Genomic DNA, 22,471 nt, shown 5'->3' with positions numbered 1-22,471 from the left:
ATTAGTATTACTGTTACATGTCTGGATGGCTCATACATAAAGAGTTATTGATTACTCAAGGATGCAGATTTCGAGTCGGGCCTTCTAGTGTTGTGCAAGTTGTGAGCATTTCAACTTGTATTTGTAATTTAATTGGTTTGATGGTATGTCTCCAACCTCAAACACCAGACTTTTCACCCCACCGAGCAGAAGAAACCCTTAATGATGAACTCCAGCATACTGTTTTCACCTAATCTGTTTTCTTAATCTCTTTGAAAGCATGAACACGAAATGGAGTCCAAGAAATAAATTTGTGGGCACTCAACCACAAAAACACCAAAATCAACTCACTTAAGAGAAAATGACTATTTTAGATAACAGCAATTACAGAGATTTGACTGTATAAGGAATGCTTAAGGCCAAATTCAAAAGACAAACCTCTATGTTGATAAAATAGTTAGTACAAAGTACACCAGAATATATGTAAAAAAAATTGCATATGATAATTTCTTTTACGAAATTTCCTGTTAGAATACAATTTACCCATAAGATATCATATCTGCACAGTTGTTTCTTGATGACAAAACTGACTTGTTCGCTTCAACCTTGAACAATACTCTTTGTAACCGCATCATTAACTATGCTATCTGAGGGTTCATTAATATGAGAATTTCCAGTAGCCACATCCTCCTGTTTGGAATCAACTTCCGTAGCTTGAAAGTTTGTTTGAGACTCAGAAGATGTGGGCTCTTTCACTTGTGAATCTGAGGACATTTGTGGAGCAGTTAATGACCGATTATCTTCCATAACTTGATCGCCTGTTTTTTGAATTTCTGGCTTAGCATGAGAATCTTCCTGAGTTGCATCGCCAAAATTGGTCGGAAGAGTTGGAGCATCTTTAACACGTTGAGAGCCTTGGTCCAGGTCAAACGATGATAGTTCTTTAGAAGCATGAGCTAGTTGTAAGCGGTAATCTGTCTCTGGACGCCGACAAACTTTCCTCAATGGTACTATTTCCTGCAACTTCAGACTGAAAATCTTTAATCTTTATTTAATTTCAATCAAAATACACTGTAAGTATTCATCAAAATGCATTGCTAAGCATCTTGAGGCTGACAAATTTCCGAAACTTCAGACTTAACAAATATTAATCTTTATTTGATTTCCACTCAAATATACACTAAATATTCAACAAAAATGTCTAATAGAGTGCAGGAACCATTCCTCAAATATTCAGGTAACATTTGCTCAAAAAAAAATTTAAATTGGCACTAAAAGAAAAATGAGAAAAAAAAATACATTTTAAAGATGACACATGTGGCATCATATACCTCAGACTGGTCATGGTCATACCGTACCAAAAACCTACATCGACAACCCCGCACATCATGTCGCCTCCTTTGAGCATCCAAGACATGAGCATCAAAATATAGTGCTTGATCTTTACCCTCCTGTCAACACGATATATTTCAGATTAGGAGAGAATAGAATTGTGCACAAAGAATTGGAAAGAAGGGAAATATGGAGATCTTCTCAAATGGCACCTGAAAACAGAGTATGAGATCTCCTGGGAGAACTGCTATACATTCAGAAGCTTCACAAGGAAGAGAGCGCTGTCTAACACACTTTCGCACATTGACCCACTCATCTTCCTCTGCTCCAAACCCAGCAAACCTTACACGGACTTCCTGTATAAAAAGGGAAAAGTTGCTTAGCCCTCACACAAGAAAACAATAAAAAAAATTTGAAGTGAAAGGAATTTCCAAACAATCTCCTCTGCTGAACGGAGATATCCAGAACATAAAAAGACAGATCGGCAGCAGGCAATAGTATAAGCCTTCAGTACTACTTAAAAGAATTACAGAATTGAACAACTTCATCCTGACAGAGACCACTCAGTACTCAAAAAGGTTTCAGAAAAAGTTACTACTTACTGGATCACCTGAGTCAAACATTCTGTGAGTGACAAATGAAGAAACATCATACCTGTGTCAACAAAAGACAGCACACATCAGATTGGAGAGGATGTATATGGCAGAGAAATTATATCTAGGCTTCATAAAGCGCTATATACCGAATCTCAATTTTACTAGTTACCACACAAAATCAGGAACTTCAAATTTGTTAAATAGTAAAACCAGGCGTAAATTTCCACTACACTGTCTTCACAAAAGAAGCCTCAAGAAGGCAAAGTAATCAACACCAGCAAAACATAAGTAAGATTATGAACCAGAAGGCAAAACAAAGAGAAAATTCAAAGCTTTCATTCAAGATAACCAAAAACAGTAGTTCTTTGAGGCAATTTGCTTACAGAGGTTCTCGTCTGTTACACTCTGGACCTGAATATGATTTCTCTAATTATGTCAACTTCATTTAAAGTTTAAATTTAAACACAACAAACCTCCAATATGGCTAGCCTGAATGCATGTCCAAGACTCCCATTACCATCATCAACAAAACATAACAGCATTCAATAAATTAAAAGAACACCCAATATGATGCAATGTGCATTGGCTTACATTATATTTGTAAGGTCCTCAGGTCTCACAAGGAGAGGTAAGAAGATTGAATACCGAGAAGACCTTGAAAGAGCTAATAAAACAATTATGGGCAAGGGAGATGGAGAATCATTTATAAACTTATGAAGAAAAACAAGAAAACGTGAGATACATGACTCCAAGTGAATTGCAGTTCTTTTCCTTGTAACATACATATACAGCAAGCACTATTTCCATTTAGTGACACATAAGATAACAACTATAAAATTACTACTAGCTCGGATAATCTTAATACATCCTGGAAAACACAATGAGATATCAATTTTGATCATATCTCAATGTAACAAATACAAGATAGACAAACACATGTATTTAAGATATTTGATACCGTGAGATTGATGTCACTTGGCATTTGAGATATCTGAGCTTGTGTGTGTGTGTAATATGTATAATTGTTTAAAATATATTTATATAAGATTGATTTAGATATAAATATAAATATACATTTAAACCAATTACATGTGTGTGTGTGCATGAGAGAGAGAGAGAGAGAACATATATGTATGTGTATGCTAATTTAAAAACTTAATGTTAATTCAATGCTAACTTGAATAAAACTTATAAAATTAAACTTCTAGCAACTTCAGCCTATGCACTTCAGCAATCCATCTCATACAGATAAAGCTCGCAGTCCTCAACTGTGGGTCAGCACAAAAGAACCTGTTCAGGTTATGCTGGGGCAATAACTCCAATACTAGCACTACAGCTGAAGGCTCAGATCCAATTCATCGGCGGGCATCACCTGTAAAGGACAACATAGCTCAGGAGATTTTTCCCTCCACCAGTTTGTCCGGTCACATCTTGCAGGCGGAATTTCTCTGATGTCTTTAACACTTGTAATTCAAATGGCTCTGCAGCTCATCAGGGTGACAGTGGTTCCCGTGTGCACAGTGCTGCAGGTTCAAATCCACAAAAATCAGGTAAGGATGGATTTTGCAAAAGTATCAGAGCTGGGTCAGATTCTTATGTTCAGACCAAATCTACTGCCTTGGGCATTGAAGCTTCCCCTCAATCAGTCCCAATTGTAGATTTTGGGGAGGACATTCTGGAAATCAAAAGAGAACACAAGAAGCTCACCTTGATTTGCAAGTTTCACAATCATGGGTCAAGCTTGTTGATTCTGAACGAATGGATTATGGATACTTGGAAGCTTCTTTAGAAAGAGGACATTTTCATCTACCCATGCACGAAGGAATCTTTTTTTAATATTGCAAATTGTTTAAAAATATTCTGCACATAAAAGCACCAACACGAGACCAATACAAGCTCTTGTGTGCACAACAATGAGACTAATACTAGCTCCTGTCAAGCAACCATACTAGAAACCATATGTGAAAGACAATGAGTCACAACTTAGAATTCCATATCATATATCCCTTTGGGATTTGAACTTGGATCTCCACAATGAGAACTCAATGTTTTAACCAATAAAGCTCAATCCCTTGTACACTAGGGATTTTTTTCTTATTATTTGTAATTCTACAATTGACAAGGATACATTCCCTATTGGTAACATTCTTGTGGGTCTAGATCTTTCACAACTTTAATCTCATTCACCTATGCTTGATTTTTTGTGAAATTAGATCTTTCCAAGACATTTCCTAAAGAAGTCTGGCATAGGGTGGGTAACTGGAAACAGAAGCAACAGTTGGACTATGAAGGAATTGCCTTCCAATGTAGATTGTATTTGACCACTGGCCATCTGGAAAATCTCTGCCCAAAATACTCCTCTCAGGCTAAATCAACAAAATAGACCACTTGGCGAAAGGGGCAGATTTAAGCTATGAATTTATTACTCCAAATCATCTCCTAAATGATTATAAATCTCCCTCTTCTCCTCTAAACGCTCTTCTATTTCAATGGTAGCAGAGGCAATAGACGCCAAGCAATCAAGTGAGGACCCTCTCCCTTTAGAGATTTCAGGGATGAATCCTGAGTCTGCTATTGAAGGCTCTGCTGATTTCTGTTCAAAAGAGTGGACAATAGTTCAGAAAAAGAGATAAGCTTACTCCAACAAGGTTAAAGATCTGTGCCTAATGACCCTTTACACCCATGTTAGAAAGGTGGGCTGGGGATCGGCGATAGATAGGTTGTTTTCACTTTTGTGAATGCTCCAGTAAGAGGCAGTGGTGGTTTTTTGGACAACAGCTTCATCGAGAGCTCAAGGGAGAGTTCATAATTTATATCAAGTACAAATTAGCTTTACACGCTGGATGTGTTAGATGTTCAGGCTTTACTCTTCGTTGGATCTTTGGTAATGTTGACGGTCTTCTCAAGGCATTTTGCATGTATATGGCTTTGGTTAAATTTATCTAAGATCTACAATGGCTGAAACGGTTTTTGAATATATATAATTTAATACAATGATAGTAAGCCTTACCCACACTTTATCAATCAAAAAAAATGTAAATAAAACTTTGTTTTCTTTAAATTAAAATCTTAAAAAAGACTTCATTTGAAAAACTAATTAACTAATTCCATGATCATCTTGTTTCATCTTTATATGAGGGTTTAGATTCCAGACTTATCTTGTTTTCTCTCTATGTAATCCGTCTTTCCTCATTTAAAGTTCTCTTGTAATAATGGCTGTTCGCCTCTTTAAATAAAGACATTTTAATTATTGAAAAATAGACAAAAGCTAATAGAGTTATCCTTAAGCTTTAAGACTGATTTTTATTAATCGATCAAATTTGAAGCTTTTAAAAAACATACAAAATCTTTGATTATAATATTATTTAAGGTCTGCCATTTTTGTGAACCACTCACAGGCTATAAGTTACATCTGTCTACCTAATTACTACTGAAACTGCCTTGTACGCTTTCATCATGGACTCGTCATACTTGAATTTCTTCATTCGCACAAACTTATAAGATTATTTAGAGTAAGGCAATATACATCATTGACTAGTTGAGCACAATATTAAGACCTAAAAAACAATACATTTCTCAAAGATTTCTCCCCTAGTGAAGTTCATTTTAAATCTTATCAATATTTTCCCTTCTCCAGAAGGACTCAAGGTTGCTCCATACAGATTTCTTTATAAAGAAATTCCATTCAAGAAGGCACTTACATGAGCTTGACAAATTTGACATTTCTTCTAACTATTTTACGGTCTAACCTAAATGCATTCATCATTGCTACATTATATGAATTGTTTTTGTCAATGGCCTTTAGCTACCAACCTTGCTTTTTTCTTACAAATTGTGCCATCTGCCTTGTATTTCATTTTGTAAATCCATTCACAGCATATTGTTTAAAATTATTTTCCTTAAGACAGCTCAGTGAGGTCCAAAGTTTAACTTAGTACATTTTGTTCTTCTCCTTGAAATCTTTACCAAGCTATGCTTATTTGTTTCATCTATAAGTTCACAACTTGTGCCATCAAGACCAAATTCATTGTGAGCTCAAGATCCAGTAATCTTCTTCTTAGTGTTTATGTCAAGCATCTTTCCTTCATCCTTTTGAACAATTTTGTGAGAGTGCTTACACACTTTTCCTCGAACACATTGTGACTTGCTAATTCCTTGAGAACTGCATATTCTTCAGAATTTTTTGTCAATAATGGTTGTCCAGCCTTAGCCCCCTTCCTTGTTATCTTCTTCATTGAAGATGACATCTCTTGCTACCACCAAGTTACATTTCTTTGACATCAATTATTTATGACTTTATTCCAATAAAGAAGTCTATGCTCCTTTATTCATCAAGTAAACATGAGTTGCAAGACACCCAACAATCCTTAGCAATCACATGTTTGCAAAATTATTTCCTTGGACACTTGAATCGTGAAAAAGAGTCCTTCAAAGACTTCTTGGATGCTTGAGACAACCTTTTCAGAAAGTTATGATAAAGGAATAGTTGCACAGTGTTGCAAAACAAGGGACACAGCGACTACGGCCCAAAATTTTTGAACAGCAGGCAGACCTTGGCACAGATATAATTAAGTAATCAAAATATTATAAAATAAATGTATAAAAAATTCTGTCAACAGAGCATTTCCAAAAATTCAACACTAGAAAGGCTAGTATCATAAGTTAACTAGAATTCGGTTGAAATATTTAACATGGGTGCTGAAACCAAGTATTCAATAAGCTGTCATCATCGCTCAATGGTATTTAAACACAACAAGTAAAGGGCTTCTAGTCTCTCTCCGATTTGTACAGCAGGATTGACTATCTGGAAGGAAAGTATATCTTACTGAACATTTGTCTGAGATCTCATGATTTGTTTCTTCATGGTGTAGATATTAAGACTGGAGAAATTCCCCTTTGTAGGGCTAGTGATGCATTTGGTGAGATTGTGAATAAAAATGAGAGAGCTGATCATGCTTGTATCCTGGCTAATTCCAAGAGAGTTCATGATCCTTCTATCCTGGCTAATTCTAAGACATTTGATCATCCCTGTCCCTGCTAATGCTAGCTCTGCCAACAGAAAACAAACTATTGACTATGGGAAGCCCTCTCATGGTTAAGTGCTATCCATCCTCATTTGGGTAATAACTGAATTTCTAGTTAGAAACATATAAAGGACGCTAAATGGTTAAATCATATGGCACATTCCTCCAAAAAGAGTCACCCTGATTTGAGATTAAAGCACAGGAAGATGAAACTAGGAAATATTTATATTCTCCATTGATGTGATAGATGCTTATGAAAACCAAATTTGCATATGAAATTCTGTTGACAATTAAAAAATTGTTAAAAGTGTTTTTTCAATTAAACAATTAAATTTTGAGGGCAGGGGGGCTCTATAATTCCTGGGACGGTCTAAAGATGCCTAAGCATCCCATTGCTGTCCCAAGCATCACAATGACTCTTGGCTGCCCCCAGCTGGAGGTACGTGTTGGGAAAATGAGGAGATATTGTTGGAACAAAACAACAATCTCTAACCCAATTTAAATTAGTTGAGATACAAAGCTTAGACCATTACAAAATGAAAATCTGAGATTTTCTGTAAATCTGAACATTAAGTTGCCTCGGTACGGAAAACCATAGAGATATACATCTTCTTTGTCATGCTAAAATTAGCCATTTGAACATGCTTAAAACTATCTTAGATGAACATAAAACATCAAAGAAATGAACATTATATCACATTAAGATAGAAGCAAGAAAGAATGGCACAAATCAGCAACAACAAAAATTCTCACAACACAAGATTTACGTGGAGAAACCCTTGTGAGAAAAATCTCCACCAAGAAGAGAGGCCAAGCGTATGTTATCACTTTCAAAAATTGAAACCTTAAACCTTCATTTTTTTTATATTTGGTTACCATGCCACATGAAAGAGACTTTACATTGAAATATGGCATAGAGATACCTAATACAAAGAAAGTGAAAAGCATTTTTTGTGGCCTTGAATGCAATGGCACCATTTATCACTACAAATGGAATTTGTCAAAAGTATTAGCCCATGATGTGAAGCCTTGCAAATAGTGCCCTTGTCACCCACCAAGTCTTGAGGACCATTGAGTTGTATATCAAGCAATAAGGCAAAGAAGGAAAAGACTAGCTTAATAATTAGAACTACTTCTTTTGAGGCTGGAGTCAATCATTTTGGTGAGCTAAAAAGATGACAACAAGCTACAAGAAAGTCCCTTTCTACACCTTTGTATGACACAAACCTACCAGTAGGGGAACATTAATGTGTTATTTGCACCTCGTACTACAGCATGTGCACAACCAACTTTAGTGAGTAAAAGGTGGAGAAATTGTACTCATAGATCGGCCAAAGAGGCCAATGGCAACTGTTTGTGTTATTCTAGTTTGTCATTTAATGTTGTTAGATCTCCATACTAGAAAGCTATCCTAAACACCATTATAGTTGCATGTCATAGGTTCAAAACTCCCTCATATGAGACCTTGAGAATAATGTTTTGAGGGGTGGAATACAAGATGTAAACAATGTTACCAAACATCACAAGGAATCAATGCAGATTGGTTGCCCAGTCGTGTCAAATGGGTGAATAAATAGGAAGAATGGTACTCATCAACTTCTTTGTCACATACAATCTTTGCACAAACTTTATGAAATTCATGGATGCGTCAGCTAGGCTAAAATCAACGCAGGCATTGTTCAGTAAGGAAGAGCCAAAAAATGTGGTCTAATTTATTACAAATAATGTTGTTGCTATATTGCCAATATATTTTTAATGGAGAAGTATCCCACTATGTTTTATAGTCCATCCACAGGCCATCATCTTGAATTAACCTTGAAAGACATTAACAAACTTCAATGGATTAAGCATGTATTTACGAGTGTCCTCACAATTACCAAATTTATATACAAGCACATAAGGGTGTTGAGTATCACATGCATCTTCACAGAGAAAGAAGCTTCTTCAACTAGGGTTGATACAATTTGTTCCTTGCATTGCAAACGTTTTTTGCAAGAGATGAAATTGCAGCAAATGTTCATTCCAAATGAATGAATTAAATCTAACTTAGATATGGCTGTATCTTATCTCTATGTGTTACTGATTGTTAGATAATAGAAAACATGCAAGAAAATAGTGAAAGAAACATCAGATGAAAGAGGGTCAACACAAGTGATTTAACCCAAAGAACCCCAATATAGGAAGAAAATTCCAGCAAGTATTCACTATCAAAATAAGTTGTACGAGCTTGCTCCCCCCAAGACAGCATCTCAAAGACCTATAAAGCACCTTATCACTTGCACATAGTCAACTCCATGACTAAGGATGGTATACTTATCCAAAAAATCCATGGCAATGAACTACAATCACAATCTCTGTAATATCCCCAACTAGGGATACTAGGAAAAGATAACAAATTCTACAAACTAGGACACAACATTCTGAAAATTTATTTGCATGTAAAAAACCTCAATTACAGTCCCAAAATTTATGTCAGAATCAGATCCTAAAGAAATAGTTTTAGGATTATTTTCTGAGTTTAAAAACATACAAAAACAACCTTAATATCGGCCCAGAAATGTTCAGTATTGAAATACAACAACTTCCCTTACATTTTTGGAGATAAAATAGACATAAATATGCAGATTTTATTACCCAAATTGCCCAGAAGTCTGCTGTCCACAAACAGAAACAAATTATAGGGTTTATACATACCAAACATGCAAAGTTGTCCTTGAAATGATGGCCAAGATAAAACGCCCAAAATGAGGGTTTCAAACCCTAGTGCAATTAATTACAAGGCCCTAAAATGCAGCTCCAAATTGAGGTGTTCAGGTCTTCTATAAACCAGCTAGGGTTTGCTGCTCCATATGGTGTAGAAAATCTTCAAATCTGATGTAGAAAATCTGCTCCTTTCACCAATCAATTAACAATGAAGCACAAGTAGATCCCCGTCACAGAACCTCCAATGGATGAGCTAGGTTTCCGTCCAATTCACCGAATTCACAAGGGTTTTCGTCCTTGGAATGAAGCTAAAACCAAGTTACAGCTAACAGGAAAATTTTCCACAAGAAGAAATAAACTCCATTCAGCCTCCTTATAAAAGACTCCAAGAAGCATCTAGAATATTAGGCTGACTTGGCCAACTTAAATATAAAACATATTTTCGAGAACTTTATTAAATAAAGTGACAAAATATTATTTTATTATTATTTAATCAAATTGATTAATATTAAGTCGTCTTTTTTAATATTTCTTTTATTTTTTTGACAACTTAATAAAAATCAATTCAATTAAGTGTCACTAAAAATTGGGGACATTACAATCTCTAGGATCACAAAACTATTACAATCAGAAAATCCACTAACTTGTGCTGATCTAAACTCTCTCAGCCTTCACACATCTTATGTTCTCCACCTAAATATCCAAAGCATTCTCCAATGGATGTATTTATAGTTTAGGAAAAGTATATGAACCTGCCATGAAGTAGAGTGACATCTTCCATGAGAAGATGCGGCAAAAATTGTTCTACTTCTTGGATGACTCTTGAGCTCAACCACTTGGTTTCTATGTTATAATTTCAGCAGCAGTAAAGCCCACTGCATGTGCCTTCTTCCATCAGATACAAATTTAACAAGCATTGAACTTGTAAGATGAATCTGACTGTAGCCAAACCCATCACTCATACTTGGTCCTGCAACTTGCAGAGATCATAAATTTTGCATACAGAACAAAAATGAGGAGCCCTTTTTTAAAAATTGCATGACCTTTTGAGAGGAATCCAAATATGTTAAAATGTCATTATATAGAAAACTCACTTGGGCTGTTTTAGCTCCTGCAAATAGACTACATTTCATGCTCCCAATAATCCAGATTTATCAAAGTGTTTATCCAATAAATTTTGGTTCAAAGCCCTCACATCATGTATATAATTTTCATGCTATAGAAAACTCACTTCGGCTGTTTTAGATCCTGCAAATTAACTACAGTTTCATGCTCTCAATAATACAAATGTATAAAAATGTTTATCCAATAACTTTTGGATCAAAGCCCTAACATTCTGTATATATTGTTTCTAACCTAATACACTTTACCCTTCATAATAAAAAAACTCAGAGGATGATATGACATGTAGACCTACAACATATTAAAAAAAAAAAAACAGAATTTGGATACCTTTGGAGGTGTATTCTCTTGTGCTCCAATCTAAGTATAATCTGAAATTTAAAAACATTAAATTTACTTATAAGTTATAACCTTAGAATGCATTTAATTCATAAACTTATGGTAGTCGTGATATATTCAAGGCCTTGTTTAAGCATCAGGCACGAGCATTGTTATAGCAGAGTCCACACAAAGGCCACTGGACAGACTTGCCTTGTGCAGGTGGAAAGCATTGTGAAGGGAGGACAAACAATAGATGAGCTTTGAACAAAGCTTTATGTAAAACCGTTGATTTTCCATCCACAGAAGCTATCATGTCAGAGGCCTTCAGCACCTGGTATAAATATCCTTCATGCCATAGGAGTTGTATGAATCGCAGATTTCAACAAACTGAGAAAACATTGCACCTTAGAATATTAGAGGGGGCATTGCTTAATGCCTTTGCACCATAAAAATTTGCATTAATATGACTCCTTTCTGCTTTGCAATCCATCTTTATCACCTGCAAAGGCTTCCACCTGTTCTCTGAAACCAAATCTTCCTAAACTTTGCAATTACTGATCAGCCACCCTCACAGCTGTAATTTTGAATGATGATAACTTCCTAAAAATTTTCAGTTAAGTAATCTCACATACAAATTATGATTTGGTCAGGTGAAGCCAACACTCAATCTTGCATGTTTTGTCTTCTCTGTGCAACTCAGTCACCCGCTAAACTATCAAAGCTGCACAGTACTTAAGCTGAGTTTCATTTCAGTTACTAGACATGCATCCTACCAACAGATTTGACAGTCCTACTAACCCGCCAACCAAGTAGGCATTTTGATTCACAACCCAATCATAGGCATACCTCTGCTTCACAATACCCCTGATCTCATCAAGAGTTTACTTTCAATACACATGTCATGCTTATCTGCTACGAAGAATCTATGGTTCACCATAAATTTGTATCATCTCAATCTCTCCTTTATACCAGTGTCAGGCATTGAACATCTCAAAGGGAAAATCTTTGGAACCAAAAGTAAGCCATACATTCCATAAGCCTGTTAAGATATCTAAATTACTAGTGCCTCCCATGGCATCCACTAAGTACTAACACAGTTCAAAAATATTCAATACCACACGTCAATTTGTGCATCTTGAACTTGTGTGCCAAATCCATCAATCTGCTCAGATACCCTACACTATACAGTATATCCTGTGGATTTGGTTTTTCTAGCATTTGTAATACATGCAAAACTCGTCATTTGAGGAAGACAGGATTTATAAAGTCCACCTTATTAATGGCTCTTCAAATCAATCCAAACTGCCAATACCTTCACCCTGAATCCACACACCCTGCAAACAGTTCATTGTTACACTAAACAAAGTGGAAAAGTCAGTTGATACCCAGTTTGGTATCCAAGATGGTATTTCAAATATCTTGTATATTTTTTTTGACTCTTCACAAATGGATATGCAAGTTATTACAGCGATACAAAGAAGCGTTTATAGTGTACTTGGTTATTTTTGTAAAATTGGATAACCGCATGAAACATAACACATGTATGCACAATTGTGTGTGATTTATTAACCAAACAATAGATTAAGAGGAGGAAAAACAACCATAATCTTCAAAAATAAAATCCTATTTCAAAAACAATAACACAAATGAATGAAAAAAAAAATGTTTCAAGAATGCAAATGGAAAAAAGAGGGAAGATGAGGGTGGGATAATAAAACTCAACATAAGAATATAAGAAAATAAATATGCTAAAAATTAATTCTGATTTCATAATTTATTTATCCAGTTTGTAAAGAAAGAAATCAGTTTTAAGATGCAGAGAAAACAAGGAAATGGAAGAGAAAATGTGTTGCCATGATATTTAAGGGTAAATTTGAATAGTATGCAGTTGCACCAAAGACATCATGAGACAAATGGAAGAGAATGTTAAAAAAGAACTATTGGGTGAATTTTTTGATTAATTTTCAGATTCCAAATACTAATAACTGAAGGATGAGCATGTCGGGAAAATAAGGCTGCCATAAAGAAAATTATGATTCTGTTTGTTTATTAATCCATTTTGCAAGGGAAAATAATGTGAAGATGCTCATAAAACGATTTATAAATGAGAAAACATTTTTCTGACAGACTGAAAGAGTATATTAGAAGAATATGCACCATAGATGTCATCAGACCAGTGAACATAAACACGGGAAGAGAACATAGCAACAGTTAAATGGAAGAACTTATTGAGAAAATATTGGCATTTTATGTGAAATTATCCACTACAAGAGATTGGAAAACATGTCATGCTAAAATCAATAGCTGGTGCATTATTAAAGACATACTTATTACAGAAACCATGTATTCTGTATCCCCTTGTATAGCTTAACTGACCGTTTGGTGAATATCGATGCCTGTTCAGCTTTGTTCAGATAGAAATACCACAGAAAACCACATCTATTACAAAAAGGAAAAGAATTACAAAACATATGCATCCTGTCCACTAGACTTCAGCGTTTTACTGACAAGAAGTTTGACAAAAAATCCTGTATTTTTGTCAAATTCGAACTGATACTATGCAACAATATCTCCAGAATTTTTTATTTATTCCTTATTTTGATGTCATGCTTATAGAACTGTTATTTCAGTTTAATCTACAATAATTTGATATGTTTTGTTTTCAGCATTCCTAATTTATATCAGGTAGACCAATAACATAATTGTCAAACCAAAAGAGCATCATTAAATATTCAGCTGAATTCACAATACGAGTTTGTTCATCCCTGAATATATTTTGAAAATAACTGTAACGAACACACACTAATTTACAAAAATAGAAGCTAAGTTCATCCAAAGCAGTAAAAGTCTATGAGGTGGAATAATTGACAAAAAATATTTATCTTTTGCAATGGCAAAAAGACAATCATACATCACATCCGAATGATCCCTGGTAAGGAAAATATAAATAAATTTTGCAAGAAACAATGGAGGGCTTCACCTCTCTCCAAGTAATAAAGTTTCAGAATTTGAAACTTTCTCACTATTTAAGAAGATAAAATGATAAATCAACACAAAAAATAGGAAAGCGTTGTTTCACAGTCTGCATTACCATGCCCCATCTCTTGCTGATTTGGCTTCAAACTCCATTTGTGAAACATCTGGGACATTTCTGCCTGCGACAAACAATAAAACTTTAAGTACGGAAACATATATATAAATAAGTGATTTGCAACTTAAATATTTCCCAAAATATTGTGCAAAAAGCTCGAATGGAGAGTACTAATATAGTAATTTATACCAACAAGCCATGATCATCCCGTTCACTCATCACCTCAATATAATCATATGGAAAGCAATGCATTGGTCTACTACTTACCAAAGATAGCTCTATTACCATAGAGTCTAAATTTATCTGGGTTTAAGTGCATTGGAATTCATTGCTGGAGGATGATCTGAAACTTATGCATATAAGTCCTATAACAAGCACTGCATATTTTTAATGAGGGCATCCACTTTCCAAGGCAAATGTATTCACAATAACCATAATCAACTTCCATATTACAATGAAAGAAAACTTCAGCAACAACTCTCATTAAATTTATTTAGCACCTCAGAAACTATTGTCTCATGGATTCAAATATGTTTTGAGAGATCCTTAATTCATAATTGTGACAAATAAATTCAGATTAATCACAATGCTCGCTTCCAATTTTTTTCTTGTAGCGGTTACACATGGATAATTCAACAGTAGACATATCTTTGTTAAGAAATTTTGTATGGAACAGGGGCAGGACCTAAAAATATCAGAAACATAAAATAAGTTTCATCCCAAGATCTTAAAGCCTTTCGAAACATTCGGAGCAATTTCTCCTTTAATTATATGAAATCAAAACATTACAATATTCAATCTTCTACTTTGTTTCAGCATCATACTGAGATTACTCTCACAAAAATCTTCTCTCTGTTGTCTGCCATCTTTGTAATATCCCCAAATAGGGACACAGAAAAAAACATCTCCAAACATATGGAACAGAAAATTCTGAAATATTATTTGCAAATAAAATTCCTTCAACTCACTCAGATTTAATCTCAGATTATTTATCTGATTTTTTAGCATTAAAAAGTTACAAAAAAACACTCTAAATCTGCCCAGAATTTTCAGAAATGACTTACACTGATTTTTTCTTATTTTTCTGGGATGAATATAATCAGCAGTATGCAGATTTAGGCTCAAATACCTCAGAAATGTATTCAAAACCCTAGCCGCCCTTGCCAAAACCCCAGAAAACCAGCGTTAGGTCTTTCCCGCTTGTCCTTTCTGCTGTTAGCTTCAATGATGCTCAGGAACATGTGGGCATATTGATGTAGATTGTCCAAATCTGATCTTGATACTCTGAAACTCACCTCCCAAAATGGCCTCCAAACTTGATAAGAAAATGCAGCTCTGAAAATGATGTGCTAGGGCATCAAAGACTAAAGCCCTTCCATCAAAACACACCCTTCTAACTAGGGGGAGCCCATATGTCTCTCTGAAACCAGGGATACTCATGGGTTTCAAGCCTTAAGCCAAAGATTGCAGCAATAGAGAAAAAGACTAATAACATAATGAGCTCCAAAAGAACCCTAAAATATTATATAATGACTCCCAAAAGAATGGTTTAATAGATCCATTGCAAATACAATCCAATGCTCCAAATAAAACCCCTAAAAATGAGCCAATAGGCTCCCTAAATTCCAACACTCCCTTGACCTTTTTGGCACGTCTCTGATGTCATTAAACTTAAAAGGGGGGAAAACTTGAGCCTTTAGGCTAAGAGTCACTTAAGTTGCATAAAAAGACATGCCCACAACTTAAGAATACAATAAAGAACAAGCCAAAGACTCTTAACGCTTACCCTATAAAGCACTAGGACCTCTTCCTCTTGAGTAATCCAAGGAAAGGACAGCCAATGCATCATTAAGCCTCATGCTTTGAGTTGGGGACATCACAGTCAACAACTACTTATTTTCTTGTCTCGACAATAATCTAAAGTTAAACATCCTACTTATAACAATAAAGAAATAGGCGCAATCTTGCTTCAAAAAACACAAAAAATTCTCCCTATTTTTATCTTCTTTTTTTTTCAATTTTACATTCTTATTTGCTTCATTTTAACTATTACTCATATTTTTAACCTTGTTTGAAATTAAGTTTTCCTATATTCTCTCCCTTGACATTAAATCCCTGTATCTGCAACTTCATATTCGATTATAAATGTATTATCTTTCCTAATCCTTTAGTCATGATGTCTGCCAACTGTTCTTCTGACCTATAAAACTAAATTTCAACTTTTTTCTCGTTGTAACAACTTTATCACGTAATGGTGGTTCAGTTCTGTGTTTTGACCTTGCATGAAATACTGGATTCTTATTTGTATTGTTCCACAATTGTGACAAAATTTCTTCTAGATCTTTCAAAACTCTTTTTAATCAAACTACTTTTGTATGTGCTATTATTAATGCAAAATACTTTGCTTCTATACTGAATAATGTAATGATATTCTATTTCTTTGAGCTCAATGTAATCAATCCACTTCCTGACGTAAAACAATGTCTTGATGTGCTCTTCCTATTATATTCTGATCTTTCCCAATCTATGTCTAAATTACCAACCAACTTTGAATATTTGATTGAATAGATTCCATGATCCTTTGTTGCTTTCACATACCCCAATATTCTCTTCGCTGCTTGTAAAGTCTTTTTATAGGTTCACTCGCATACCTTGAAATGAATAAAACTACACAAATCTTATTTGGCCTTGTAGTTGTCAATACATTAAACTTCAAACAATACTCATCTTTCTTTCATCTACTTTTGGTGATTTGTCTTCTTTCATCATTTTTCTTCATTTGCAATTAATGCATCACTCCCTTACAATATAACATATTAAATTCATTCAACATATCTTGCACATATTTAGCTTGACAAATAAATATTTTACCATGAGATTGGCATACCTCCATGCCAAGAATACATTGCATCAATCCTAAATCAATCATTTCAAATTCTTTTTCCATCCTATTTGAGCTTCCTGGTTTGATTATGTCAGCAACTTATAGACATAAATAAATTGTTTCATTATCTTTCTTTTTGAGTTATAGTGAAGGCTCATTCTTGTTTCTCATACTTATCCACTTGCTAAGAAACATGTATCAATTCTTAAATACCATATTCTTGGTACTTGTTTCAAACCATAGGGCACTTTCTTCAACTTGTAAACATATCTTTCTTTGCCTTCTTCAAATCCTTGTGACTGATCCACATATATTTCCTTTTCAGTCTTTCCATTCCAAAATGTAATCTTCACATCTAATTGGTATACTTTCCTTAATTTTTGTGTTCCTAAGATAAAATCAATCTTATAGGTTTATTTCTTGCAATAGATGTATGGGTATCTTCATAATCCATACCATAACTTTGAGCATACCCTTTTGCAACCAATCCAACTTTGAATATTTCAATGGTAACATCGCTCTTGCATTTTATCTTGTAAATCCATTTAGTGCCTATCATTTCTTTGTCTTCTAGTAACTTTACAAGCTCCCAAGTTTTGTTTCTTTCAATAGCATCAATCTCTTCTTCCATTGCTGTATCTAGGGACCCTGAGCTAACTATTCATATAAAAACATTCAGATCTTATATTGTATTGTGTTTCAACCAAAACGATCAAATCTAAAAGACCCTCAACACACAGTCATATTGACTTGCTCATACAAACTCGTTGGAACAAAGCATTTCATTCAAATAGTTCATTCAATAATCAAAAAGAATTGTTGCTTCAATTGATTGTTGATAATAAAAGTTACAATGATTACAAATATATTTAGATTCTTAGAACAATATTCAAAATGCTCAAATGCCTAAATGTTGAAATCCATTAAGCTTGAAGTGCAAAGAAAACCTCCGTGTGAAGTTGCCCTTAGAAAACCAAAGGGGTTTCATCAATTGATCTCCAAAACCTAAGGTTTCTATCCTCAAATCCAAGAAGTGAACACAAGTGCTTGATTTTGCAATTTCAAGTTAATGATATAACATGTAAAGATGACCCATATTAATAGCTAGTGTGGGCTCAAGTGTTTGACATTGCCCACCTTATTTAGAAGTTGGAAGCCTAGGATGGGCCAACTCATGCTAACTGTCATTTGAAAGTTTCCCACCATTTGCATTCAAATTTGGGCCTATTAAAGGCATCCCTAGTTGGCCCTGATGATCGATGAATTCCTTTGTTCAAATAGTGGGGTTCCATGAAAGAGCATGCAAGTAAGGATCCAAGGAAATGCATACTAAAAGGATGTGATTGTTGGAGGGAGCAAGGATTGAGGGTTGGCAATACCAAGTGAATGGGGAAGCATAAGTTTGTAGATTTGCAAGCAACAAGAGAGCAAGAGGCCAAGGATGGGGTTTTGGAATATCTAATACCAACAAGGAAGCAGAGAACAAAAGAAAGGTGTGCCAATATGAGAAAGCCCGAAATCCCACCCAAGTCTAGAAAGTGGCTCAAACAATCTCATACTTAGGAAAAGGGACATTACAAGTCCAACCTTCCCAAATTGCTTTCCCTCAAGCAATGCAAATTTAGAAGGTCCATAATCTGTAGTCCTTCCCAAGTAGTATCTTTAATAGGCAGATCCTTCCAGCAAACCAAATAGTTTGTAATGCTTACGGTCCTCGACTTCTTCACCCTAATATCAATAATAGCATCAAGTTCCAATATAAGCTTTTTCCCTCATCATCCAAGGGTAGCAACGCCACTAATGGTGTGATATGTTGTCCAAAGGCCCTCTTGAAGCAAGACCCGTGAAACACATTATAAATCCTGCTATTTTTTGGAAATTCCAACTCAAATGCACTTCACCAACTCTCCTAAAGATTCACCAAGGCCCATAGAGGCGCAGTTTGAGCTTTTCAGCCCCATAGAACTGAAGAATCTACTATCTCTATAAGTGACAATGTTTTCAGGCCACCCATGTAACCTAAAAATTTCTCTAAAAACTAAATCAGCTACTTGATGTGCTTTGAATTCTAAAGAAATAGCAAAGAAATGTGCATATTTCGTTAGTTTGTCCACCACAACATAAATGCAATCTTTTCCTTGTACCTTGGAGAAAGTTGTGATGAAATCCATGGATATGCTTTCCCATTTCTGATTTGGAAAAGCATACTTTGTTTTGTTTTGTTGACAGGTCATGCATTTTTTTGATGAATTTGAAAATCCTTTAAGGGTGTTGCTAGCTATGAAAATCCTTTAACAAATCATAGCTACAAAGGCTAAAGAATCCTCTTAGTTGTGTCAATGTGATAGGAGGTCAATCCAAGATAGCTCAAATCTTCAATTGATCAACTTTGATACCTTGAACACTAATGACATAGCCCAAATACAAAATCTTTGTAACCCCAAACTCACATTTTGATTCTTTTGCACAGAAGGCTGCTTGTTCTAATATTCCAAGCATAGTATCTAGATTTTTCAAATAATCTTCCCAAGTCTTGTCGTAAATCAATATGTTATCAAAGAAAACCAACACAAATATTCTTAACTGATAATTAGAACATGGCCCATGCATGACTGAAAATTAAACAATGCAAGTGATAAGTCAAAAGGCAAAACTAAGAATTCAATATGCCAAAAAGTGACATCTAAATGCTATTTTATGAACATCCTCATTCCTTACATGGATTTTATGGTAGTCCAATATTAGATCAACCTTCAAAGAATACACAACTATTCTTAAAACTTATTTCAAAAAAGGCATTTTTTGGGTTTTGAAACACAATTTTTAGGGTTTTCAACTATTTTTTATAGAACAATGTTTGACTTCAGTCTAAACACCACAATTTTTTAATAAAACGCTCCTCTACTTCAATCTAAACACACAACAATGAGTCGTAACTATTAATAAATCTTATCTCACGTTCAGGGGTTGATAATTTGATCTGCCAAATTTCAATTTTAACATTTTGGGAGGCACGAAAAAAGTTGAGCCATAAGAAAGGGAGGCACGAACTGCCGCATTTCTGCTGCGCCATGCAACTCCATTCCTTTTTGTGTGTGATTCATTCATCTCTGCCTCACAAATCCATTCCTTTATGCATGCGATTCATTTACTCCTCACAGTGTGTCCAATAAGGCCACCACTGAATGCAATGATATTTAGGTTTTAATGTTTTCCTCTGTAATTCATTTATGTGTTATTTGCTCTTTTTAAGGTTTTTTTTCATATATATTATTTTCATATGCATATTAAAATGTTATATAATTAAATTTAAATTTTTCTTTTAGAATACTAAGCTGTAGAAGCTTTATTAGTACTTGCATAGGCAATACTATTGCATACATTGAAGCCTAATTAATAAATTGTTTTGAACCAATCAAAAGTGTTTATTATTTTCAGCCCATTAATGGGCCTCAATGGGCTAATCCATTTTCAAAACAATCAGAACCAATTGAATGGAAGAATCCGAGTGAAGGGTGGATAAAATTCAACTTTGATGGTGCATCACAAGGCAACCTAGGCCCATCTGGTGCAGGGTGTGTGGCAAGAGATGAGTCAAGTAACATAGTGGCTATTGGTGCATAAAAGCTCCTAGATGGTACAAGCGATGAAGCGATAGGCACTGCGGCATTACTAGCTATTGATATGGCATGTACAAATGGAGGTTCAATGGGTACAAGTTGAAGGTCACTCACAAATCATAGTGAATGCCATTTCCAAAGGAGGAGCACCAAATTGGAAATTTAATAAATTAATCAAAATAATAAAAGAAATATTAAAATAGCTGTCGTACTTTAAAATTTCTCATGTTAGAAGAGAAGGGAATAGGCTAGCGGACACATCAGCAAAGTGGGTGAGCAATTTAAGGGGGAGTAATGATAACTTGTGGTATAATCTTTGAGATTTGCAAATGGAGGATTTGACAGTACGAACAAAGAGATGAAGTGAGGAGAATTAATGAAAAATTAATGCCTCGAGCCAGTTTGGGCTGTCAATTTGTGTGAGAGTTGTTAAAAGGTGTGGAGGAACTACATTCCCCGATATACATTTGGTTGGAGTGTGCAACGAGAGTTTTAGTGTATCATGGAGGCGAATCTCTTACTATGGACTGCGAGGCAGCAATTGGCTTCCAGAGGGCAAATCATAAATGTGAGAATGAAAAATATTTTTGCATTTGATGACCCAATGTTATATCAAGTGATTTGTATGGTTTTGGGTGAAGATCACATGCATTTTGAATTTAGATATCGCACTAATGTATATATTGTCTCTCTATTAATGACATGGTGTTTGGAGTTTGCAGACAAGGCGAGCACTAGATGGATTATGATGGCGGTGATGCAAAGTGATTAGCTTTTGTGGATGTAGGAATTCTTGAATTTGGTGGTCCCGAGAAAAGGTTTTAACGCCCCTAAAGGGGAATGGTTATAGACTACGGATTCCACTCCACCTCTGCGACCGTTTCTTCTGTGGAAGGCTGATAGTGACATGTTCAAGAGGCAAGAGGAGGCACGGATAGGTTGGAATTTCTTGAAGGACTACATCAAATAGTGGGAACAAGAAAGAGTGCGACAGGTGGAGACCGGTTTGGCCCCAATAAAAAAAAGGCTAAAATTCTCTACCGACAACTATTGGAATGGTCAATATAGTAACAAGTACCAATGTTTTTTGTTTGTTTAATGAATTTCAAGTTTCAGTAGGGACGTATGCCCATAGTTTGTAATTCCCGATACTTAGTATGAGAAATTTTTTGAGTCTTGAGTAGTTGAGTGTTTTCTGGTAGTGGGTTGAATTTTTTGGTTTTGTATATTTTGTGCATTTTGTAAAGAACATACACTGTAATATTTCATGGCCAAGGCCAAGACAGCTAGGTTTGTGGGGTGGTTGGGGTGGTCATATATGGACGGGTATAGCATGATAGGAGGAATATTGGAATGAAAGATGGTTCAGAAATGAATTGGATTTATAGGGATATATTATGTAAATTTTGTTTAATATTAATATAAAGCTATCTTTAACTGATCAAAAAAAAAATGTTTATTATTTTTGTTTTCAAAATAAGCTTGATTTTAATAAATTTGATATTTATATGGGTGATCCCACAATACTGGGTTACACTTTTTGGCCAAACTTGACACTAAAATCAGCATTTTGAATCAAATCTTTACTTTTTAACATTTATAGGAGCTAAACCACTAATAATTTGAAGATGAAGTAAACTACAGGTTTGAGAGATTTTTCATATAGATTCTAAATATATTTTTTTTAAAACAATTAGAAATGAATTGTCCATATTGTTATGTAACTTTTAATAACTTAATTTTTACAGTAATCAGCATTTTTCAAAAGTAACATTTATTCTGCAGTGGATAACATTTTT

General features: G+C 34.8%; 1 protein-coding gene across 3 annotated transcripts in view; it reads right to left on the bottom strand.

The window, feature by feature from the left end:
• Positions 1-321: 321 nt before the first annotated feature.
• LOC131036863 (protein SAWADEE HOMEODOMAIN HOMOLOG 2) overlaps positions 322-22,471 on the bottom strand; it is a 46,210-nt gene continuing 24,060 nt past the window's right edge. For 2 of the 3 annotated variants that reach the window (XM_057968861.2, XM_057968864.2), the window contains 5 exons: positions 14,169-14,232; positions 1,914-1,965; positions 1,524-1,667; positions 1,311-1,430; positions 322-1,002 (listed from right to left, as the gene is read on the bottom strand). In XM_057968861.2, coding sequence (XP_057824844.2) covers positions 580-1,002; positions 1,311-1,430; positions 1,524-1,667; positions 1,914-1,965; positions 14,169-14,232 — 803 coding nt within the window. In that variant the 3' untranslated portion in view covers positions 322-579. The remainder of the gene's footprint in view (positions 1,003-1,310; positions 1,431-1,523; positions 1,668-1,913; positions 1,966-14,168; positions 14,233-22,471) is intronic. The other variant, XM_057968862.2, reaches the window with a different exon arrangement.

This window comes from Cryptomeria japonica, chromosome 2, assembly GCF_030272615.1.
Source record: "Cryptomeria japonica chromosome 2, Sugi_1.0, whole genome shotgun sequence".
NCBI lineage: Eukaryota > Viridiplantae > Streptophyta > Pinopsida > Cupressales > Cupressaceae > Cryptomeria > Cryptomeria japonica.
This window is presented reverse-complemented; position numbering and strand designations above follow the sequence as displayed.